This window comes from Erpetoichthys calabaricus, chromosome 3, assembly GCF_900747795.2.
Source record: "Erpetoichthys calabaricus chromosome 3, fErpCal1.3, whole genome shotgun sequence".
NCBI classification, from domain to species: Eukaryota; Metazoa; Chordata; class Cladistia; order Polypteriformes; family Polypteridae; genus Erpetoichthys; species Erpetoichthys calabaricus.
In genome coordinates, this window is record NC_041396.2 from 217,604,222 (window position 1) to 217,631,150 (window position 26,929).

Sequence of the window (26,929 nt, forward strand, 5' to 3'; positions counted from 1 at the left end):
GTATTTTTACAGGAGACACACTTATGAAGTAAGGACCAGTTTTGGTTGCAAAGAGAGTGGAATGGCCAAATTTGTCACTCCAGGTATACAAAGAAAACTAGGGGTGTGGGAATCTTAATACGCAGAGCTATTCCATTTGTAGTGTCAGATATAATATCTGATTCTGAAGGATGATATATCATGGTGACAGGCAAATTATCTAATACTAAAGTGATTTTGATTAATATCTATGCACCTAATGTGGATGACAGAGATTTCATTCAAAATGTATTTGCATCTATCTCTAATGTGAACACTCATAAAATTATAATGGCTGGAGACCTTGGGTTTTAAATCCAGACCTGGAAAGATCCTTGGTTGCAGAGGCGATAACATCTAATACTGCAAAGATAATTACATATTTTGCAATGGATCATAACTGTGGAGGTTTTTAAATCCTAACTTAAGAGCATACTCCTTCTCACGTGTACATCATTGTTACTCAATAATTGATTATTTCCTCATAGACAAAATTTTTTTGCCCACTATCAAATCTTGTAAGTATGAAGCCATTGTTACCTCTGACCATGCCCCTCTGATCATGGAGCTTAAATTGCTGCTTCTTAAACAATCATCTCATAGCTGGCGTCTTAACCCCCTGTCATAAGCTGATGAGAACTGTACAGAATTCATATCCAAGCAAACTGATTTATTTTCTTGAGACTAATGCAAACTCAGAGGTCTCGGCAGGTATACTCTGAGAAATCCTGAAGGCATTTTTAAGAGGAAAGATTATTTCATACCTTTCTCTCAAAAATAAATTGGAAACCAAGAAGGCATCTGAGTTAATCAACAAAATTATCAGAATAGATTAAGAATATGGCAGGTCTCCAAATGAGGCACTTTATAGGAAAAGACTGGATTTGCACTCAGAATTTAAAATCTTGACTACTAAAGAAACGGAACAGCTTATCTTTAAATTGCAACATCAATACAGTGATCCCTCGCTATATCGCGCTTCGCCTTTCGCGGCTTCACTCCATCGCAGATTTTATATGTAAGCATATTTAAATATATATCGCAGATTTTTTGCTGGTTCGCAGATTTCTGAGGACAATGGGTCTTTTAATTTCTGGTACATGCTTCGTCAGTTGGTTTGCCCAGTTGATTTCATACAAGGGACGGTATTGGCAGATGGCTGAGAAGCTACCCAGCTTACTTTTCTCTTTCTCTCTCTTGCGCTTTCTCTGATCCTGACGTAGGGGGTGTGAGCAGGGGGGCTGTTCGCACACCTAGATGATAAGGACGCTCGTCTAAAAATGCTGAAAGTCATGTTGCTACCTTCTGTGCAGCTGCTTAGTGAAGCGACATGCTGCACGGTGCTTCGCATACTTAAAAGCCTGAAGGGCACGTATTGATTTTTGCATGTTTGTTTTTCTCTGTCTCTCTATCTCTCTCTCTCTCTCTCTCTCTCTCTCCCTCTCTCCCTCCCTGCTCCTGACGGAGGGGGTGTGAGCTGCCACCTTCAACAGCTTTGTGCCGCGGTGCTTCGCATACTTAAAAGCCAAACAGCCGTATTGATTTGTTTGCTAGAGATTGTTTTCTCTATCTATGTGACATTCTGTGCTCCTGACACGCACTCCTTTGAAGAGGAAGATATGTTTGCATTCTTTTAATTGTGAGACAGAACTGTCATCTCTGTCTTGTCATGGAGCACAGTTTAAACTTTTGAAAAAGAGACAAATGTTTGTTTGCAGTGTTTGAATAAAGTTCCTGTCTCTCTACAACCTCCTGTGTTTCTGCGCAAATCTATGACCCAAGCATGACAATATAAAAATAACCATATAAACATATGGTTTCTACTTCGCGGATTTTCTTATTTCGCGGGTGGCTCTGGAACGCAACCCCCGCGATGGAGGAGGGATTACTGTATTATGAACTTGGAGAGAAGGCCCAACAAATCCACAAGCAGGTAGTTGGCAATGCAATAACAGTCATTACCAACACAGACAGAGATAAAATTATTGACAATAAAAATATAACTTACACATTTAGAGAGTACTACAAGTCTTTATATTCTCCTTAGTTTAAAGAAGATCAGACACAATCAAATGAGTTTTTTGATTCATTACAGATACCACAGCTAGATACTAGGGAATCCATTCCCGGGCTCCCCGGACATTTTTCATTCCCGCATTCCTGAGAATGAAACTGTTGTAATTCACGAGAAAACTTGAATGGCCAAGCTCACATATATAGCGTGTAAGAGTGTAAAAATCGATCAAGAAATAACAGAGTTATAGCTGAAAATAATTAAGGTGGCGCCATTGCTGCAGCTTGCACTTCATCAGACAACAGCTTTGAACAGCAACTTGAAATTGCAATGCGTCAGTCTGTTGCATCCGCATTATCTGTGCCAAGAAACTTGCCATCACAGAATGATGACAAGAAACTGGATGCATCAGTAAAAGTAGAAATGGTGTTTCAGAGCAACGGCAAGCACGGGTGTTGTTTAGAACAAGTGTATCAGTATCTGATGACTGTGCCGCCTACTTCAGTGGAGGCAGAGCGTGCTTTCTTAGCGGCTGGCATACTCTGCATGAAGGTGCGCTCTAGCCTGGACGACCGCACGCTGGACATGTTGTGCTTTCTATGCTCTTATTACTGCAACTAACTAGATACATGTACTTATATGACAGCAAGAACTGCTTGTAGATAAGGTTAGTCTTTTATTTGTGTCAACATATTGCAGTAATTTTATTAAAAATAAGTGTCGGTCGTTCTAAAGCCGTTCACATGTGAGATGCCCGTGCACTGTGTCATCCCTGGGAGCCCGGGATTCCCGGGAATGAAATGTAGGATTCCTGAATTCCCGGGAATGGATAAACCCGTCCAGGAATGGATTCCCTACTAGATACACTTAGTGCTGTGGAAATTTATAAACCTCCGACACTTTCAGAATTACTTGGTGCTATAAACTCACTTCAAAATGGAAAAGCAGCTGGCCCTGATGGCTACCTAGTGAAATTTTATAAAAATGTTGAAATAATTTAGCTCCACTATTATTAGCGACATTTATAGAAGCTAAAGACAACAAAATTCTACCTCAGACTTTTCACCAAACATTAATTACAATCTTTTCTAAGAAAAATAAGGACTTAAAACAATGTGAATCATAAAGATCAATCTCACTTCTGAATAATGACGTTAAGGTACTCTCCAAAGTTGAAGTCAGAAGGATTGAGAAAGTGCTTCCTTTTGTAATATCACAAGACCAAACCAGATTTAAGGCAGACACTTATAACTTTCGACGTTTGTTTAATGTTATATATAAATGTCTACGTGTGGAAGTGTGTGTGTGTGTCTGTCCGGCCTAGAAGTGCAAGGCTACAGCATGAAGCTCAAACAGCCAGCAAGGCATCCCCAAGTTAACGAGTCAGAAGAAGAAAGAAGTACGATGCTACAGCATGAAGCTGAAAGAAAGTGACTCTGTTGCCAAAGTGAAACTGCCGACGAAAGACAAACTTGTTTAGCCACTAATACACAAGCGAGGTGAGCACATTGGCAAAATGAAATGTCAATTTATTTATATAGCACATTTAAAACAACATAGCAATGCTGTGGCCAAGGTGCTTTACAATAACAGAAGAAAAAAAAAACATACAAATAACATAAATAGAAATAAAATAAATGAACATAAATAAAATAAATAATAAATAGAAGTAATGTTACATAATCACAATGAGGAAACCATCAGTATTACTGAAGGTCACGGAATGCAAGTGAATAGAAATGAGTCTTTAATTTTGTTTTGAACAGTTCAATTGTAGATGACTCCTTTATGTAATGAGGTAAAGAGTTCCACAGGCGAGGAGCAGCAGCTGTAAAAGCCCTGTCCCCCTTAGTTTTACACTTGGTACGAGGAACAACAAGAGACAACTGACCAGAAGATCTAAGCACTCTAGATGGCTGGTGTAAAGCACACAATTCAGATAAATAGGCAGGAACAAACCCATGTAAAGATTTAAAAACTAGAAACAAGATTTTAAAACCAATTCGAAAACTGACAGGCAGCCAGTGTAAAGAAGCTAATATTGGAGAAACAGAATCAGACTTTCTTGCCCCAACCAGAAAGCGACCGGCAGCATTCTGGACCAACTGTAACCTGCGTATCAGGGATTTGCTAATCCTAGAATACAGCAAGTTGCAGTAATCAAGACGAGAAAAGATAAAAGTATGAGTAGCTTTCTCAAGATCCCTAGAAGATAAAAAAGGCTTGATCTTACTTAATAGACGAAGCTGGAAAAAGCAACTCTTGACTACAGAATTAATCTGTTTCTCAAAAGAGAGGTTACTGTCAAAGATAACAACAAGATTGCAGACTTGAGGTTTGCAAAAGACAGAGAAAGAGCCGAGAAGTCCAAGACCAATTTTGGCTTTAGTTCTCAGAGGAGAGAGAAACTCGCCTAGTCGCTGATAGACAACAGGGGCGAGTACGTCCGCAGAATGAAACTGCTGACTCTGTATTTCAGTTTTTTTTCTGACGATTTCAATAGTTTCTAGGAGCCCTGGCTTTTTACAGCAGGGTGTTACACAGCTAGTATAATATAATCACCCATTAAATCTGACACCCCAGAGACTGTATTATCTTTAGATGCAGAAAAAGCATGTGATATGATTGAATGAGACTACCCATTTACAACAATGCACAAATTTGGGTTCTGTCCAAACATATGTTTGTATTAACAACATTATTTCAGACTACTTCAAACTAGAACATGGTACTCAAGAAGGATGCCCCTTATCACCTTTGCTTTTTGCAATCACCAATCAACCATTGGCTGTACACTTTAGAAATGCATCAGAAATAAAGGGGATTTTCAGAGAAGGACGTGAACAGAAAATATCACTATATGCAGATGATATGGTACTGTATATATCTGACCCACAAAATCCTGTGCCAGCAGCCCCAAAAGCATTAGCAGATTTTCAAAAGATATCTGGGCTCAAAATCAATTTGAATAAAAGTGTGCTTCATCCATCCATTATCCAACCCGCTATATAGCGCACAATATTGGATTGGACACCTTCCCATTCATCTTACCAGATCAGTTTATATATCTATAGGTAAATATCGCAAGCTCTTTTTCAAAAACATTTTGCTGTCTGCTTGGAAAAAAAAATGTATAAAAAATCATTTATTAAAAAAATGTAATTTACTTTTTTATGAAATGCACTAAAAAGCAAAAAATACATTTTTCTTTAACCACAATCATTTCATAACCCCATTTATTTAGAATTCAAAACATCCACGCATCCAAAAGGCAACTCTACAACGATCTGAAGAAGAAGGGGGCATGGCACTACCTAACATTCAGTATTATTATTGGGTGGCAAATATACAAGCTATAAAGATCTGGACATCGACCCAAATCAATGAATTTACACAAACCTGGTCTGCAATAGAAATAAAACCTTGCACTACTACTTTATATTCCCAGATCTGTGCCCAGTAAATAGACATTATTGTTAATACACTAATACTCCAATTGCCCTTCATTCAATCAGAATATAGAAACAATGTAGGAAGCACTTCAAGAGAGAGATGCTTTTATCTGTTGCACCTTTACATGACAACCACCTTTTTCAGCCCTCTCAAACATGTTCAGTATTTAATGTTTGTAAAATGTCCGGGATTAAAACACTAAGGGACTTGTACATAGATAATGTTTGCACATCCTGCAAACAATTATGCTTCATATTTAACTTTTCATCAACACAATTCTTCCACTACTTTCAAGATAGAAACTTAGCTAAACAAAATTTACCCAGTTTTCTTCACCTCCCACCAAGATCAGTCTTGAAGACTCAGATAGCATCTCTACAATTTATAAAAATATTTTGAAGTCCCTTCCTTTCAAAGACCCTAGGATACATTGAGTAAACGATCTGTCACTTAATATTTCAGAAAAGGAGTGGACGGCAGCAATGCACAGAATACACTCTAGCTCCATATGCGCAAAGCAGTCAATCATTCAACATGAAATCTTTTATCAATCAAATTTGTCTTGTTTAGAATTGTCCAAAATGTTTCCAGGGCAAGATTCAACCTGTGAACATTGCAATCTAGCTCCAACCTCACTTGGACACATGTTCTGTTCTGTGCACTAAATCAACATTATTTTTGACAAAAATCTTTGAATGCCTATCAGACAGCCTTGGTGTCACAATCACTCCAAACCCATTAACAGCAGGGTTTGGTGTACTCCCAGATGGGTTTAAAGTGGAGGACAAACAAACTGTAATTGCCTTTACCTCACTACTAGCACATAGACTTATCTTGTTCAGCTGGAAAATCCCACCCCACCACTCTCAAGTCAGTGGGTAACTGATGTTGTATACTATTTGAAATTAGAAAAAAAATCAAATTCTCACTTAGAGAATCTGTTCAAAACTTTTTTAAAAATATGGCACGATCTAATCAATAACATTTTGGAATAAGCTTCCATTTCAGGGAAAAAGATACTCTTCCTTTTTTTTGCTGGTTTTTAAGAGTAGCTTTGGTTGTTGGCTGTCCTCTTTTTCTCTTGGATTGGGTTTGAATTTTGCTTTGTTAGGTTTGACTTGATTGTGTGGAATGTTATCTCCTTCTAGTTAATATCAATAAAAATAAGTAAATACTGACAATACATACTTATCAAGCTTGTCAGTGCACCTTTCTGTCTTTATATATTTGAATAACACTTTAATACTATGCTTGAAGTTCATTTACAGCACTCCAAATATGTGATGTAGGGATGAAACTGACAGCATTAGGTTATATTCATTGAATCTAAAAAGAAAACCCTCATTAGTGGGAAAACAATATAAGTTATATCTAGACTTCCTGAAATTCCTACAGCAGGCATGTCAAACTTGCGGCCCCCGGGCCGCATGCGGCCCGCAACAGAAATCTGTGCGGCCCGCATGACAGATCCTAGTTAGCACTGAACTTGTACAAAATTATTACTATCGTTTGTGATTGAATCATTCTGCATCTTCGGTGTTACTTATTGACTTTTCTTACTTCTGCCTTCTGACAAAAGCGCGTTTTCCCATGGCATTACGGTACCGGAAACATCATCTGCTAGTAAAGCCACGAGCCTTGGCCAAAGTTTATGAGCCGCAGCGTCACAACTGAAGTGCTAGGCTGCAACAGGGGTGGCCTTAGGCATGTGCTAACTGTGCACCTGCACAGTGCTGCCAAATCCCAGGGGCCGCCACGCCAATATATATTGAATATAAAACAGAACGAGAAAATAACGACACAGCTGACGGCAATGTGGCCGAAAAACATTCTATTTCTTGTTAATTAGTACGCTGTATTTACAAATGTCGCTAGAGTTGGAGCAGTAAGCTATATGTAGTATTATAATGTTTTGCCGTAATGAGAATATCATGGGCCGCCACTTGGTTTTCAAGTTACAGACACGCGTATATAGAAGCATGTCATGAGCACGAGGCGGCTATGCAGTGTCCGCAACGCTTTCATAAGATACCATATTGACATTGCCAGACGAAGGGGCCATCGATTCTTTCTCTGCCCAGGGCCACCACGAGCCTAGAGCCGCCCCTGGCAGGCTACGCTACTGGTTGGGCTGCTGACACTGACCACTGGGCAGAACTGACCATCACGAGTAGTAATAGCTCGCATATTTTCACGTTTTTTGCTCTAGTTTCATGTAATTTTGTGATAGTATTGTAACGAACAGTTAGTGCAGACTACAGCTGAAGATCTGAAGTGGACGCGAGAAGTTGGTGAGTTGTTTATTAACATATGTTTGTGATTTTGAGTTTGTATAATTATTGTAGGTCAGGTGGCTTTTTGCATATCGGCTTATTTTACAATATAAACTTTGAAGTAAACTTAGTAAAGAAAATTTGATTTTTGGAGGATTTGTTTTCCAACTTGAATTACTGAGCAATGAATTCAGTGAGCATTTTCGTGATTTCAGTTCACACAAACAGGGCATTGCGCTGTTCTCTTACAACGTTGAGAATGCGCCTGAGAATATCCAAATGGAATTGATCGAAGTGCAGTCAGATTCTATTCTGAAGGCAAAATACAACAAAGTTGGTGTGCCAGGCTTGTATGCTTACCTGCCACCCTCGTATGTGCAGATCCGTAAGTTGGCATCGAGAGTACTGTCAATGTTCGGAAGCACTTACCATTGTGAGCAATTGTTTTTGTTAATGAAAGCTACCAAAACCCCACATCGCTCAAGACTTACCATCGAGCATCTTTCATCCCTCATAAAAGTTGCAGCTGCACAAGATTTCAAGCCTGATATTGACGAACTGGTTACTAACAAGAGATGCCAAGTGTCGGGACAAAAGAAATAAATCTCACACTGTAAGGCTCCTATATAAGCAATGAATATAATGTAATGAATATCAATCATCAAGACACTATATAAAAGCGGTCGGGATTGTCCTTCCGTCCCGTGATTGCAAAGCGTAGCGGTATTCCGCTTATCACAGACTTACTACTTGCGGCTTGCGGTACGCAGCGACACGATGTGAGCAGAGTTCTGGTGCTCCCATCGTTCCCTTGCTTTTGTGCGCGATGCACTGGAAAAATAGACAAAATTATATCTCTGGAAATAATTAATGTTGATGGAGTACAAATGCCTCACCGCGTAGTAAATTTTAGGGCAGATGGTGCTTGCTTATTCTCATCTATAGCTTATTTAGTGCATGAAACTCCGTCTTTAGCGGTACAGATTCGGGCTGACATTGTACGACATGTTTTAAGTAATTGGTCAAGGTTTCAGCCATTTACAATGATGCCGTCAGGAATCTCTTATAGGCCTACAAATGAGCTTCAATATCTCAATGAAATGTCAATGTCTCAAACTTATGGTACCATTTCTGAGCTAATGGCAGCGGGAGAGTTGTTCCCCAATGAGTTTCAAGTATATTATTATGGAGTCCTACACTCCAAGTTTGGACAGGCACTCGAGGGGATAAAAAAACTTAGGTTTTCGGGAGATGTTATGAATGGGCACTTTGATGTTCTCATTCCCTACACTTACATGCCTGATGTACACATGGAGCACACACAAATTGAGGATAAAAGTCGGTCGCCTTAAAAGGTGGGTGAGCCTAGTAATATAATAAGGACCTAACTAAGAGGTTAAGACTCTAATTCTACACTGTTGTATGGAGACTGCATGGAAATAAATTGCTTTTCTTTAAACTTTAAACTTTATGTGTTACATTTTTTAAAGTTTTCAGTATTGGAAAGAATGCTACAGTAACTTTGTATAATAGTATAATAGTATTTGTTACAGTACGGCCCGCTGACGCACGTATGGCAGTCGAAGCAGCCCACCAATGGTAGTGAGTTTGACATGCCTGTCCTACAGGAGATTTTGTCTATTTTATTGAGATCTAGGAAGAATCAACAAGTCATTACTAATGATGGAAAGTAGTAGTTATATGTAATTTGCATGCATAATGTCAGCAAGAATGTTTTTTGGTCTTGAATTTAAGCAGATTAATATATCTGGCGTACCTTTTTTCTAAATGTCAGGGTGAGTTGTTAGCTTTAAGGTACTTTCTGCTGGCATTTCCCTTAGTTTCCCTAAAACCCTGAATGAGATGAAAGCGGGTATGGAAAATGATCAATGATATTAGTAAATTTAGTATGTTATTTTAGATTTGGTGGGTAACAAAAGCCTATACGAGGTGAGACACAAAAATAACTGGATTGGTTAAAAAAAAATATTTATTGATGAATTACAGCATTCTAAACATTGTCACCTTCTATATACTCCCCCTCACGATCTCTACACTGCTCCATACGTATCTTTCATTGATTGAAACAGTGCTGGAAGACTTCCTACTTGAGGGCTCTTCCACAGGCTTACCGTTTTTGTCTTCACTTCATCCATTAAAAAAAAATGTGTTCCCTTCAGATCACTTTTGATTTTCGGGAACAAGTAAAAATCACAGCGAGCTAAATTGGGTGAATATGAAGGATGATTGAGGACTGGAATGTTTTTGTCAGTCAAAAACTGCTTTATGGAAAAAGAGAAATTTCGCGAGAAATTTAATGTTGATTTGCTGTTTGATTTTTTCACCTACCATTATCGCGGCAACTCGTATAGCGATTGTTATGCAAATACTGACTGGGCTATTCACAGGATATACCTAGCTGTTTGGCTGTTTGAGAGGGCGTGTAGGAAGGGATATAATTCTGTGATTCACATCCGGCCGACCTCCAGATGATTTTCCAGGAAAGCCCCAAGCCTAGTCCAGTTATTTTTGTGTTTCACCTCGTATATTCTGAGTTTATGAAACCATGTTTTCCTTCTCGAAATTTAAGAGTGGAATGAACCTTTCCAATAGCTTGAATTCTATTATGCAAATCATTTTCATTGGAAAAAAGGAGCACTGTGGAAAACCTTCAAAAACTGAAAGCCAACTTTGCTTTTTTTATACAGTGATTTTGAATCCAGGATATTCTGAATACAGTGTCTTATGTTGTTCCTTTAAACTTTTCCACTTGTAAACTGTAAATGCAAAGTACAAAGACTTTTTAAAATCATACAAGTTTCCTTGGAATGTTGCTTCCAAGAATGAACATACTCTTGGTAATCATGACAGTAAAGAAAAACTAAATTCATGAGGTAAAAATGTTTTTAAAAGCTCCAGCTGCTTTATCTAGTCTATGTAAGATCAAAAAATGGATAGATAGATTGGTATTTTCTTTTAGTTTGTGTAGTTCACAAAATTTTCTGCATTCTGTCTCTATCTTATAACCTGAACAGGAATTAAAGAGCTTCACGGGCTAAATCCTACCTCTATAGTTTAGCCAATTTGAGAAAAATGTCCTTTTCTGTTGTGACAAATTGGGAATATTAACTAGTTTTACGTATACATTACATTTCCATTAAACTGTTCCATTATAAAATTTAAGGGGAAAAAAAAAATTATGCAAAATGATGTTTACATTTTTAGACTTATCTAAAGTTTTATGTATGCATTACATTTGCATTAAACTGTTCCATTATAAAATTTAAGGACAAGTGTAGAGAATAATTATTAACAAAAAATAACTCAATAAAAGTAAATGAATTACTTGGCTGTTTCTGCTGACAGTGAAAACTAGCATTGTCCTGTTGGATGTTTGGAAGGTTCTAATTGCCTGAAATATATAACTGCCTTTATAAAACAAACAAAAAGAAAAAACAAAAGTATAAGTCTTAACATGCTGAACAGTAAGATACTGGATGTTATGTTTATGTTATATATCATCCGTTTCTGAATCTTCTCAAGTAAAAATGTGCAGAACAGACAGGTGTGTGTATATGTATGTTTTCTGTCTGAATGTCTTTCTGACTAAGCATATAAAATTAATATTGTTAAATTTTGTCTTGTTTCTAGAATGCTGAAGTCTCAGTCTTTGAAGTAAACATCCGGTTTGTTGGTGGACTTCTCTCAGCGTTTTATCTCTCAGGAGAAGAGGTAGGTAAAGCTTTAATAAGCATATGGTATTTATAAGCAGCTGTCTTGCTGGTTTAACATATGTGTTATGTGCTAATTAAACACTGAATTATCAAGACATTTCTCCCCATGAAACTGGCATCCATCTGATTGGGATTGCCAAAGTGACACAAAACAATGCAGCTTGGGAATTTGTGGATGAATGCATGGCATCTTTGTGTTTTATTATTATTTTCTTTTTCAACTGAAAATGTTTAAATTTTACATTTTCTAATTTGAATTTATATCCATGATATTACATTAGTTATTTTATATTTAATTTTTTTTAGATTTTAAATATATTTAATTTCCTAAACTTGCTAAATAAAGGAGCGGGTTGAGAAGGGGTTTAGGAATGCATGCAAAAATTATAATATAAAGATAATTAGATTCCTCTTAAGGGAGTGCACTTGTTGAATAGCTTCTAAGGTTGTCACACATTTAAATATCAGTAAAATTGGTTTCTGTAAACATTAGCAATAGTTTAAAATTTTTTGCATTGATGTATACAGTATATTGTTACTGAGGTAGACAAGTCAGTAAAGTAAAAGTAGTGCAACCTTCTGTAAAAATTTACTGTAGCTTAAAGCTGTGATTTCCTGACTTTTTTCGTGGTGACTTTCAAAATATCAGAGATGATATTTATCAATCAGAACTACATCAAAAAAATAAACAGTTAAATTTAAAATATTGAATAGTGAAAAAAATATGTTCACCTAACCAGTGTGCAGAAAGCTGTGACAGGTGCTGCTAATGTTTTTCTTGTATGATGCAATGTGTGGTGGCAAAAGAAAGGGTGTGTGTGTCTACCAAAAAATTTTACTTTGTCTTATTCACCATGACAAGAAAGACTATGGTACAGGAAGGATCTATATAAGGTGTGCCCAGCCCTTCTTAACATAAGATCTGCTATTTCACTGGTCGAAAGTGGTCTACAATTGATAATTTTGAGCTCTTATATGGGATTTTCAGACTGTGCACATCGCCAACTACATATCAGTGGTGTCCATGGCCAAATAACCAAATTACAACAAATTAAAGCAAATGACCCATGTTACAGTGAGCTAGAGATGTTCTCCATTTTAGGAAAGAAAAAGAAAAGTATACCTTAATGTGAGCACTAGCACTGAGAAATAGGTGTTAGTTTTCCATGGTCAGGACGGTTGCAGTGGGATGCAAGTCTCAGGCAGAACACAGAGTGTTTTCAGTCATAGTGGATCTCTGCTTTGACTTGATTATTTTCATGTGAGAGAATCAATACTCACACAAAAGGATATTCCAAAAACAATTCAAAGGTACATCTTATTTTGGGATGCTTCTTTTCTTACAGCAACTTACAGAACTCCGTCTTTGTCTCAGTTGTTGCCCTGGCATTCATCTGAATGTCTTTTTGCAAAAAGAAGAATTTGTTCTCTCCTGCTGTGTTCTTGTTGTTAAAGAGTATCACATTTTTGTTTCTCCCAGGAATGCAAAGCTGGAGTATGAAGTAACAGTGTTCAGTCATGCAGTGTCATTAGAGTGTTGGGATTTATGTTGAAAATGCTATGGACTTTAAAATTTTGTTCAACTGCTGCAGTATTGCTTTTGATATATTTGAGTTAGACAGTAGAATAGGTATCAAATTTAATATGGTAAAATAATAAAGGAAGAAAGGAACAAAATATTATTGCTTAAGCTGGAAACATTGTGATATTAAAAGATTATTATATGTTGGGTATACAATTTTATTTGGTAAAGAACTATCTTAAAATCTTTGTTTTATATACAGTATTCATGCGTACATGATTTTCAAAGTACATGTGATAAACTGATTATATGAACTGAAATCAGTTATATAAATATTGGCTTTGGTTTCTATTTCTGGTAAATGAATGTCAAATTTCTTTATTGTGCTTAACAGTTTGTAAATTTAACAGACAAAGGTTGCTGTCAAACTTTTACTGCTTTAAAACCTACGATGACATATATATGAAGTTTACTTTAGAATTAACCATTGGGTCAGATGTTACATCTATGAGCATACTGAATTTTATAGGTCTGTTTAAAAAGAAAAAAGAATCAAATGTACCTGTCAGTGTTGAGTGTGTAGTGAATAGCATAATTTGGTAGACCGCCATTTCTGTCACAGCTTTCTGCACACTGGTTAGGTGAACATATTTTTTTCACTATTCAATATTTTAAATTTAACTGTTTATTTTTTTGATGTAACAGGATTATTCTTTAGCTTGAGGCTTTCCACAGAAAGTAACATTTTACCCTGATAAAATCATTTTTTTTGGTAGTACTATGTATTACTGACAATACTGATGCGCTGTGCAAGAAAGGACAGAGCCGGTTATACTACCTTAGAAGGCTGGCGTCCTTCAACATCTGCAATAAGATGCTACAGATGTTCTATCAAACAGTTGTGGCGAGCGCCCTCTTCTATGCAGTGGTGTGCTGGGGAGGCAGCATTAAGAGGAAAGACACCTCACGTCTGGACAAACTGGTGAGGGAGGCAAGCTCTATTGTTGGCATGGAGCTAGACAGTTTGACATCTGTGGCAGAGTGAAGGGCGCTCAGCAGGCTCCTATCAATTATGGAGAATCCACTGCATCCACTTAATAGTATCATCTCCAGACAGAAGAGCAGCTTCAGCGACAGACTGCTGTCACTGTCCTGCTCCACTGACAGATTGAGGAGATCGTTCCTCCCCCAAACTATGCGACTGTTTAATTCCATCCGGGGGGGTAAACATTTAACATTATACATAGTTATTGTCTGTTTTTCACCTGCATTATTATCATTCTTTAATATTATTTATTGTATCAGTATGCTGCTGCTGAAGAATGTGAATTTCCCATTGGGATTAATAAAGTATCTATCTATCTATCTACCTACCTACCTACCTACCTACCTACCTACCTACCTACCTACCTACCTACCTACCTACCTACCTACCTACCTACCTACCTACCTACCTACCTACCTACCTACCTACTTTTCCTAAGGAGAGAAAGTTAAATAAAATATGAAATCTTAGTTAGAATATTCAGTCTGCAGTCTTATGCTGATTAACATCTTTTGGCATTACTTCTTAATTGCATTCAATTTCTGTATTATCTGTTTTCCAGAAGTCTTTGTTAAAAGTTGAAGACATGAGCAAATAAATATCTTTGTAAAAGCCAATACCATATTGAAAGTATCATCTCAATGAACTGTGCGTATAACCTTTTGGTTAATCAGACCAAATGTTATTGACTATGAGTTTCGTATACATAAATAAATAGGGCAAAGATCAATATCAGTTTTCTGTTTTAAATTATTCTGCACATCTATATATATAATTCACAAAGTCGACGCCAGAAGGGGAAGACACCCATGAAAGCACGCACACCAAAACAAGACACCCATGAAAGCATGCAGGAAGAGGCGTGGATTCACTAAGCCGCCGACAAGTAGGAAAGAGCCTCGCCCACCAACTCTATGACCATTGGATACGACAACAGCTCGCAGAGCCACGCCCACTAACTGGGACGCGACGCCTCGAAAAAAACACCGTCATTTATGTTCATCTGTTGTACGCTACACATCGACCTCTGAGCCACCTTGAGTTGGGGGCAGCAAGTCTTTGATAGGCTGCAACAAAATGATGAAAGTACGGGCGCATTTTTTTACACAAGCTGTGTGTGTGTGGGTCGGTGTTAATTTGTTACTCAAAGGATTTCAAGATTTAATATGCACAGGCGGTAACACTGCAAATGCAGCCCAAACGAACCAAAAATCTTCCACAGTCTCCTTACTGTAAAGCAGCAACACTACCACTGCGCTACAAGACAGAGAATGCAGTTAAAGAATGCACCAGGCTCGATTTTACTTTCACTTCTGTTTGGACAACTGTGTCGTTCAGAAAGTGTTCACCCATCAATACATAATTATGCGACATATGATACGCCGTGAGTTGGCAAGAGCCACGAGTGTTCAGCGGTGTTTCCCAAACTCGGTCCTGCTCAACCCCTGTGGCTGCAGTGTTTTGTTCCAACCAGATTCCTAATCATTAATGCCGGTGAAACTCATCTTAGCTGGATGTAATAATCCGAGATGAATGCGCACCTCCGCGCTGAGTGAAAACACAATGTATATTGCTGCAACAAAATGATGAAAGAACGGGCGCATTTTTTTCACACAAGCTGAGTGGGTGGGTGTTAGTTAGTTAATTAGTTACTCAAAGGAATTCAAGATTTAATATGCACAAGCGGTAACACTGCAAAAACAGCCCAAACCAGGAAAGACAGCTGGCAAAAAGTCACCAATAAACTAAACGCGTGTGCATTGTACTTACTGAAAGCAGCGTTACGGATTTTGCAAATGTTCATTTTTTTCCCTCTGCTTAAAAAACATTGAAAAAGCGGCGCGGGTTGGTTTGCAGCGTGTAAAACAGTTTGTTTGTCGCGGATAATTTGCTATCCACACAGGGACGAACCAGGAAGCGAACCCACAATCTTCCACTGTCTCCTTACTGCAAACCAGCCGTACTACTACAGCGCCACAAGGCAGTTAAAGAAGTTATATTTGTATTTTTTTACACATCACACACTAGAAGCTGCTGACGAACCCTTCTCTTCGTTGTCAGTCTGTAGCTGCGAAAAAATAAAAGCAATACGAGTTTTAACAGACGTCATTCAAGTGTATCATAAGTTTCTGTAACGTTAATGAAAATGGCCAGGAGGTGTCACTAGAGAAGTGAGTGTTAAATGCTTCGAAGCTTCGATACGATTTCCGACACAATTGCTTCAAACATGTTGATGCTTCGCGAGACTTCACCCCGCCCATCACTACTCACAGGTTACTGAATGAGAAATCAGCAGACTAGCATGACGGATGGGGCGTAATGGGCGTCCTTCCCCTCTCCTCCGGATTTTTCAAATGTTAATTTTTTTCCCTGTGCTTAAAAATCATTAAAAACCCAGCCTGATTATGCGCGTATGGTACACCGCGGGTTGGCTAGTTTTATTATATTAAGGAGAAAAGGTTAGAGGGTATTTCCACACTGAAAAGGAAAGACGGTTAAAGACACAATGTTTTGGCTAAATAGCCTTCATCAGGTGTGCAATTAACTAAGGAAAGAACAGGTGACATATATAGAAGATGAAGAAGAAAACAAATCCAGAATAGGTGAAAGGAGAAAGGTGAGAAAAACCTACCATTAGAGAAGATGAAGGGATAGATTAAAAAGTTGGTCAGACATTAAGATCTGGAGAAATATGTGATCCCAGGGTGAGAATGAGTGAAGCTTATTCTGTTTTTTTCTTTAAAGTCCTTTGAAAGAACATAACCCAAGAAATCAGTGTGGCTATGATCAATGGATGTGAAGTATTTTATAATATGTTTTGCAAGGTCTTTGATTTATTTTTTAATCAAATGCCTTGACTGTGCTCCCTAAAACAGTCTGCTAGGCATCCCCCCTTTTCACTTATGTAGATAGCTAGATACTTTCTATAAGAAATACAGTAAATAAGATTTTTAGACTGGCAAGAGGCTAACATTTCAGCTTTTAGACAAATTTGTCAAAAGCTGCTTACAAGAATATGCTTTTACAAAGGTAAAAGCAAACCTCGTGATTATTTATGCACTCTGAATTATGCAATCAAACAAAAATATTTGCACTACTTACTTTCACAGGTGATGAACATTTAAAACTCAAACAAGATTGCTCTTGATTGTTTAAACAAATCAATTACAGTTATTGGTCATTTTTTCTTGCTCTTAGTCATGCTTCTCAGGGTTGCCTGAAGCACCAGAATAAATGCTGCTCAATGTCATTCTCTCTTTTTCTTAAGACTGAGGCACTTTCAGCCTTCATTTAAAGCTTAGATAAAACGGCTGGATGTACTAATTGTTGAGCTGAAATGAGAATTGTATGGTCTGTCATCAGTATGTTTGATTTAGTAGATGCCTTTATTCAAAGAAACTTACAGAAAAATCAGTAAACATAAAATGCATTTTAAAGATGAGTATGAAACTATAAAGCTAACGTAATGCTATAGCAGTCTTAAAGGTTAGAAAGTATAGTACTACAGTTAAATCTATTGCTAGATGAAAAATAGCAGTCAAGAAAAAGAAAATGCAACTTGTAGAGTTTTGAGTTTGTGGAACCCAACTTAATATTTTGCTGCACAGGATTCCATTTTAGTGCTGTAGGTGTTCATGGGATAAGTTGAAACTGAACTCATTTGGGAAGGTATATTTAGAAGAATGTGGAGCGGTGAGTGGAGAAACTAGATGTCTTTGATGTTAGAAAGAAATCTTATTAGACATATGACAGTCATTTTCCATTGCCATTAATGAGATGAACGTTTCAAAGTTACTGCTTGCAACACATTACAGTAAGTCAGATAACATAGGTAAATGAATGGACACAGGCAAGAGTAGAATGCTGGTTTTGGGATACATCCATGAGGAAAGCAATGGTGTGTTTTTTAATGAAGTGCTGGCGCCTGACAGTTTCACTAGTGATTAAACAGGCTAATCAAAAAAAAAAAATTGCTGCAGTAATCTTAAAATAGAAAATTAGAAAAAATCCTTAGTGTTGTCAGCATGTTCGACCTGAAGTGGTTATGAAATTAACACAAAGTAGCAATCCATTGTACTAAAGCATTCAGCTCTGTTTTTCCCTTTTTAATACATTTAAATTAGGTTTAACTAGTGAAGTTCAGTCTGTCAGCACCAGCATTCTCGTACATGATGGATATTTTTCAGATATTTTGTATTCTGTACTTTTTTCTACTGATTTTTCTATATATTTCACCAAGTAATCTACAATAAAGTAGTATACAGCAGACAAAGCTCTAATCATAAAGGCAATTAGAGGAAAATAGAAGGTAAAAAAAAATCTTAATCTTGAAATTGATTGGTGCTGAAAAAATGTTCATATACACAGAAGGCTTCAAACACGTATTACCGTTTTGTTTTTTCCCATAGCCTCTTCTATATTCAGTAACAAAAAGTAACTCTACTATTTACCGATATCGGTCATTTCAGGATTGGAATAAACATTCAGTAAAAATCTGAAAATCTGTGTATATTTAGTGAGTATATACATAGTCTCCATTTTCATTTTTGCATAAGTTGTTTAGAAAATGCTCTATTCTACTTGCTTGCTGTTTTTTTGTAATTAATGTGAATGTTTGGGAGCAAAATACTCATTACAGTTCAACTGCAGTTCTTGAGTTCTAAAGCATTTTTCCTCAAAGCTATGTTTAATAAGAAATGTGGCAGCATTGAAGTTTCTTTAACCCTTTTGCCTAAGGACGTATTCTAATTATATGCATTATAAAGTTATTGATCATATTGAAGGCTGCTATTTGTCAAATGTATGTGTGGTTATTAAGGAGAAATTATCCTTATTGTATCAATTTGCACATGAGTCAATTTGTTGACAGAGGTTTTCCTTGCATTTTGCTTCAGTTGCTATGCGATTTTGCTCCTTCCTGACTTTAAGCAACATATTTTCCAAGCAATTGTAAATACTTTTCATCTGATAATTCCTTTTAGGCCTTTTCTCTGCTTTTACTGCAGTGCGAGTATGCTGATCATTGTCAAATCAGATGTCATTGTTTTGTACACAAAAAGCTACTCTTTTTGTATTTTATTTATAGTAAATTTTTTTTTTTTAAAAAAAAACATAAATTTGAATTATTGAATGTTTAATTTTTAAGTAGAAAAAGTGTAGATTAGCTTCTGGGTTTGGTTTATTTAAATGAATTAATTTTTTTATTTGAAGTAATTTTCTGTTCAGTTTCTAAAATAATGTCTGTGACTATTCTGGACTGATTCTACAAGGATACAAATTTCCTGACTATCATCAGGATGAATAGCATTAACAACAACTTTGCAGAAATCATCATTGAAAAGGGGTCTTAAAGTAAAAAACACATACTGGTTTAAGCATCACATCCATCACATGATTTTCACTTGGTGTGCTTTAAATATAGAAAAGGTTTACATTGAGTGAACAGAAGACTGATGTAGCTACATGCAAAACCACATTAAATTATGTGCAGTTGGATTAATATTGTAAGCAGAACGTGTACATGGAATGTATTAGTTTGTGCTTAGCATGTGTTTTTACCATGTGTTAAATGTTTCCACTTTTTGTAGATCTCAGCATAGTTGGTCTTTAGTTGAGATTGTCAACGTGCTTGTTACTGTTGCACATATATAATTGTTATAGAAGTTTGATTTTTCTGCAAAGAAAACAGAATTATTATTTCTGTCCTAGTTGTAATACATTACCATCTACAAGATGAAAGTGGGGGCAATATGAATGTTAGATTAATGCATGTAACTGATTTAATTGTATACTTTTCAGGATGAATACTGTATAATGGAAAAACAGAGAAAGTTTTGCAAAACTATAGCACCATTTCATAAACGTATACTACATTCAGCGTTGAACACTCTTGGCAGCTTTGATAATAAACTATGTATTACTCTGAACAGGCATTTGAATGTACATCCCCAATTCCAAAATAGCTGGGATGCTGCGTAAAATATAAACAAAAACAGAATACAATGATTTGCAAATCTCATAACCCATATTTTATTCACAATAGAACATAGAAATAATGGATAATGCCAGTCTATCCTACACAAGGTTTAAAATGTATTTGAATAAGAGTGATACTAAATTCAATCACTTGTTAATTGTCTTCAGTTTCATTATTTAGAAACAAACAAAAATGTAAAAATCTGTTTAAATTTAATTTCTGCAGTAGGATGCAAAGCACCAAACAAGATTATCATAGGTTGTCCTCTCTTCAGCTATCTGTATCTAGGTGAGTAACATAGATAGATAGATAGATAGATAGATAGATAGATAGATAGTAAGAGTAAATATTCTGCCCAAGCTCAAAGTTCTGTTTCAGAATATCCTGTATATATTAAGAAATCCCTATTTTTTTATATTTTGGATTTAATTGTAATTTTGTTTGTGTGAAATGCAAAAAGACTTGAGAATATGAAAGGAATCAGGAGGTTCCAGAAGTACAGCTGCTAGGTTAAATTTGAAAATTAAGTTTTGTTTATGTAAGTCTTGTTTTATATTTTTGTGCTTTGTGTTGTAGTTGTGAGTTATTTTTGCCAGTTTCTAATAATCAAGTTCTTCCTCTTTCAATGCAAGAAACACTTTAATGAAGTGATGACATTATCTGCTTCAGTGCATGATAATTACCTTTTAAGCCTTGTTTTCAGCACATTACTTTTTTGTTAATACACAATTTAGAAAATTTAGCAAAGGAGCCGTTCTAATTTCCCTATTTTTTTATCATTATGTATTATATATTTGAATGTACAGGTCTTGATGGACTTACACAGTGATGGCAAAGGGATCTGTTAATTAATATCTCAGATAAGGAATGGAATTCACCTAATCATAATATACAGTTATCTTCAGTTTCTGCAAATATTTCACAATTATGTTTAATATATCAGGAAGCTTTCTTAGAACATATGTTTTGAGATTATCCCACGTTAAGACCATTTATTGGGTATAATATTGGCTTATTTGACAGATAATTGGCTGATGTTAAGAGTGGTGTTCCACAGGGGTCGGTGCTAGGGCCGCTGCTATTTTTAATATATATACAGTAATCCCTCGCTATATCGCACTTCGCGGCTTCACTCCATCGCGGATTTTATATGTAAGCATATTTAAATATATATCGCGGATTTTTTGCTGGTTCGCGGATTTCTGCAGACAATAGGTCTTTTAATTTCTGGTACATGCTTCCTCAGTTGGTTTGCCCAGTTGATTTCATACAAGGGACGCTATTGGCAGATGGCTGAGAAGCTACCCAACTTACTTTTCTCTGTCTCTCTTGTGCTGACTTTCTCTGATCCTGACATAGGGGGATTGAGCAGGGGGGCTGTTCGCACACCTAGACGATATGGACGCTCGTCTAAAAATGCTGAAAGATTATCTTCACGTTGCTATCTTTTGTGCAGCTGCTTCCTGAAACGACATGCAGCACGGTGCTTCGCATACTTAAAAGCTCGAAGGGCACGTATTGATTTTTGCTTGAAAAACAAACTCTGTCTCTCTCTCTCTCTCTCTCTCTCTCTCTCTCTCTCTCTCTCTCTCTCTTTGTCTGCTCCTGACGGAGGGGATGTGAGCTGCCGCCTTCAACAGCTTTGTGCCGCGGTGCTTCGCATACTTAAGCCAAGCAGCCCTATTGATTTGTTTGCTTTTCTCTATCTCTGTGACTTTATATGCTCCTGACGGGCACTCCTTTGAAGAGGAAGATATGTTTGCATTCTTTTAATTGTGAGACGGAACTGTCATCTCTGTCTTGTCATGGAGCACAGTTTAAACTTTTGAAAAAGAGACAAATGTTTGTTTGCAGTGTTTGAATAACGTTCCTGTCTCTCTACAACCTCCTGTGTTTCTGCGCAAGTCTGTGACCCAAGCATGACAATATAAAAATAACCATATAAACATATGGTTTCTACTTTGCGGATTTTCTTATTTCACGGGTGGCTCTGGAACGCAACCCCTGCGATGGAGGAGAGATTACTGTATATATATATATATATATATATATATATATATATACAGTGGTGTGAAAAACTATTTGCCCCCTTCCTGATTTCTTATTCTTTTGCATGTTTGTCACACAAAATGTTTCTGATCATCAAACACATTTAACCATTAGTCAAATATAACACAAGTAAACACAAAATGCAGTTTGTAAATGGTGGTTTTTATTATTTAGGGAGAAAAAAAAAGCCAAACCTACATGGCCCTGTGTGAAAAAGTAATTGCCCCCTGAACCTAATAACTGGTTGGGCCACCCTTAGCAGCAATAACTGCAATCAAGCATTTGCGATAACTTGCAATGTGTCTTTTACAGCGCTCTGGAGGAATTTTGGCCCACTCATCTTTGCAAAATTGTTGTAATTCAGCTTTATTTGAGGGTTTTCTAGCATGAACCGCCTTTTTAAGGTCATGCCATAGCATCTCAATTGGATTCAGGTCAGGACTTTGACTAGGCCACTCCAAAGTCTTCATTTTGTTTTTCTTCAGCCATTCAGAGGTGGATTTGCTAGTGTGTTTTGGGTCATTGTCCTGTTGCAGCACCCAAGATCGCTTCAGCTTGAGTTGACGAACAGATGGCCGGACATTCTCCTTCAGGATTTTTTGGTAGACAGTAGAATTCATGGTTCCATCTATCACAGCAAGCCTTCCAGGTCCTGAAGCAGCAAAACAACCCCAGACCATCACACTACCACCACCATATTTTACTGTTGGTATGATGTTCTTTTTCTGAAATGCTGTGTTCCTTTTACGCCAGATGTAACGGGACATTTGCCTTCCAAAAAGTTCAACTTTTGTCTCATCAGTCCACAAGGTATTTTCCCAAAAGTCTTGGCAATCATTGAGATGTTTCTTAGCAAAATTGAGACGAGCCCTAGTGTTCTTTTTGCTTAACAGTGGTTTGTGTCTTGGAAATCTGCCATGCAGGCCGTTTTTGCCCAGTCTCTTTCTTATGGTGGAGTCGTGAACACTGACCTCAATTGAGGCAAGTGAGGCCTGCAGTTCTTTAGACGTTGTCCTGGGGTCTTTTGTGACCTCTCGGATGAGTCGTCTCTGCGCTCTTGGGGTAATTTTGGTCGGCCGGCCACTCCTGGGAAGGTTCACCACTGTTCCATGTTTTTGCCATTTGTGGATAATGGCTCTCACTGTGGTTCGCTGGAGTCCCAAAGCTTTAGAAATGGCTTTATAACCTTTACCAGACTGATAGATCTCAATTACTTCTGTTCTCATTTGTTCCTGAATTTCTTTGGATCTTGGCATGATGTCTAGCTTTTGAGGTGCTTTTGGTCTACTTCTCTGTGTCAGGCAGCTCCTATTGAAGTGATTTCTTGATTGAAACAGGTGTGGCAGTAATCAGGCCTGGGGGTGGCTACGGAAATTGAACTTAGGTGTGATACACCACAGTTAGGTTATTTTTTAACAAGGGGGCAATTACTTTTTCACACAGGGCCATGTAGGTTTGGATTTTTTTTCTCCCTAAATAATAAAAACCATCATTTAAAAACTGCATTTTGTGTTTACTTGTGTTATATTTGACTAATGGTTAAATGTGTTTGATGATCAGAAACATTTTGTGTGACAAACATGCAAAAGAATAAGAAATCAGGAAGGGGGCAAATAGTTTTTCACACCACTGTATATATATATATATATATATATATATATATAATATAAATGATTTAGATAGGTATATAAGTAACAAGCTGGTTAAGTTTGCAGATGATACCAAGATAGGTGGATTAGCAGATAATTTGGAATCCGTTATATCATTACGGAAGGACTTGGATAGCATACAGGCTTGGGCAGATTTGTGGCAGATGAAATTTAATGTCAGTAAATGTAAAGTATTACACATAGGAGTAAAAATGTTAGGTTTGAATACACAATGGACGGTCGGAAAATCGAGAGTACACCTTATGAGAAGGATTTAGGAGTTATAGTGGACTTTAAGCTATCAACTTCCAGACAGTGTTCAGAAGCCATTAAGAAAGGAAACAGAATGTTAGGTTATATATCATGATGTGTGGAGTACAAGTCCAAGGAGGTTATGATCAAACTTTATAGTGCACTGGTGAGGCCTCATCTGGAGTACTATGTGCAGTTTTGGTCTCCAGGCTACAAAGGACATAGCAGCACTAGAAAAGGTCTAGAAAAGAGCGATTAGGCTGATTCCAGGGCTATAGGGGTTGAATTATGAGGAAAGATTAAAAGTGCTGAGCCTATACAGTTTAAGCAAAAGAAGATTAAGAGGTAACATGACTGAAGTGTTTAAAATTATGATGAGAATTAGTACAGTAGATTGAGACTGTAATTTTAAAATGAGTTCATCAAGAACATGTGGACATAGTTGGAAACTTGTTAAGGGTAAATTTTGCACAAACATTAAGAAGTTTTTCTTTACACAAAGAACGATAGACACTTGGAATACACTACCAAGTAGTGTGGTGGACAGTAAGTCTTTAGGGACTTTCAAAACTTGACTTGATGTTTTTTTAGAAGAAATAAGTGGATAGGACTGGCGTGCTTTGTTAGGCTGAATGGCCTGTTCTTGTCTAGATTGTTCTAATGTTCTAATAATGCTGGATTCATAATTACTTCTCATATTGAATTGCATTATTTGGAGTAAAGCCAGATGGAATAATATTATACACCAGTAAACCTTTTATGCTCTCTAGTACAACATTGTTTTCCCACCAACTAAGTTAATGGGAAAATTTGAATTATTTCAGTTCAACAATATAAGTCAATTCATAAGCAAAGTGTTGTATTATTTTCAGTTTTTCTTTTGAGGAACGGTGCAAAATGTCTTCCAAATTTGGCAAGAATTCATTAATTCTTTTGTAAAACAGTCTGTTGGGAGCTTGTCTGTTTTGTTGTCCTTTTGAAGTTTAAATTTACTTCTTAGCACATAAGTGAGTAGTATAATGAATATAAATTTTTATTCATATTCATAATATAAATGTAAATAAATAAACTTGTGTTAGGGATATTAAAAAAAAAAGATCTTAAAATTAGCATTTAACTTTAAGAAAGTTATTTGTAATTTGAAGCTTCAGCATGTGTTTCTCCCCCAGTAGCAATCCTTTTCATTTCATTCTAATCACATGTGGACTTCAACACCTCCTTGGCTAGAATTCAAAGATGCATGAGCTATTTGATGAAAATTTTATCACTGAGCTGTACTGTACGACATGGACTGAATATTAATCAAGTGCAGCTCAATAAGTCTAAATTACATTGATACTAATACTTCTTTGTTAATGCAGCCCAGTAAAAACACAGTTGAGTGTTGGACAGGTGTTTTATTTGATTCCATGTCATCACAACTTTACAGTTTTACCCTTAAATTTTATTATGCATATATGTGTATATATATATATATATATATATATGTGTCTATGTTTACTATCTTTGGGTGTTCTTGTTTATCAGACATCTTCAGCAGATTTCCTGAAATCATGTATATCTATTGTAATAATTTTGGAATTTGTTAATTGTTCAATATTTTGCATAATTCTGTTTATGTTTAGTTTGAGTTGAGTCAAGTGTTAAAAAGGTGAATGGTAAAGGCTGCAGTTGCAGAAGCAAACTTAAATATCTGCCCTTACAAAATTAAATTACAGCCATTTCTCATAAGATCAAAAATGCATGACAACCAGTTTAACACTGAGCAAAAGTATGAATGTCAGGAACTTTTACTCCATAGAATTCTTATTTCCATTCCTGTTTTAATTAGTGTTCCTTCAAATATTCAGTTATAGAAGTAAAATGGATTTTACTATGTTTATATAGTTGAAATAACAAGTTGGTGTGTACACAAATGGCATCATTTATCAGCTGTGGGAAAGTAAAAGTGGGATGAGTTTATTAACTTTAAACAGAAAACAATTCTGGTGAAACTTGCCAATTTTAGAAATTACATAGTAAGCTACATTCTAATCATCAGACATATGTAATATGTAACAGTTTTAAATATGAATAGAAGTAACTTTGAAGTCTAATACTGAACATTGGAAAGCTGTAGCAGCAAAGGCAAGAAAAAAAAATGTTTTGTGTTTTCATTTTAAGTGCTTGTTAATGCCCATTGTGTGTGTGTCCCCAGCAAGGTTTTTTGAAACATTAATATTAGGATAAACAACTGTTTATATTATGTATCAGTTTTATCCGTTATTATCATTAATTTTGATTAAATAATTGCTTAAAGCAGACTATACACACACAGAAAACCATGGTATACATTTGTGTCTGAGCACTTCTAATCCAAGTTACTTTGAAATTATTGCCTACTCTTGTCAGCATATACAGGAACACACCTGTAATTCAGTTTAGTGTCATTCCTTTGCAGGGCGCATGCATGTACACAAGTTCATTCACTTAATTTTCTGTTGTTTTTTTTTTTCAAAAAAAAAAAAAAAGAAATACTTCTAGATCTTTAAAAAATTTACACACTTAAGATATTTAAGACAGCTATACCCTTTTTCTACACCAGTTTTCCAGTAACCAACCTTCCACAAAAGTGAACAATATGTTACATGGCCTTTTCATTTCATTCTTCTACAGACAACAAGTCATCACTTATTTCTGCTTTGGTGTTGAATTAAGTACATATTAAATCTTAAATTAATCATTTCCTTTGAACTATAAGTGCCTTTTGCATATGTAGCTGTTGAGATGGCTGGTTTTACTTCATTCAATCTAATTTTATGTATAATGATTTAAAACCACATTAATTTTGGTCATGCTTGTTTATATACTGTAGTTCTTTGTATTGGCAGAGTAATTTCTCCCAGTTAACAAAATAAGAATCTCTTAAAGAAATTAACAATTCACAGGCAAATTAATTCAGTA

The 26,929-nt window shown here is 36.4% G+C and overlaps 1 protein-coding gene across 1 annotated transcript in view; it reads left to right on the forward strand.

The window, feature by feature from the left end:
* The window catches only part of man1a1 (mannosidase, alpha, class 1A, member 1), a 495,681-nt gene that overhangs the window by 191,856 nt on the left and 276,896 nt on the right, over positions 1-26,929 (forward strand). The window contains exon 4 of the mRNA XM_051925338.1: positions 11,410-11,490. Within this exon, the coding sequence (XP_051781298.1) occupies positions 11,410-11,490 (81 nt within the window). The remainder of the gene's footprint in view (positions 1-11,409; positions 11,491-26,929) is intronic.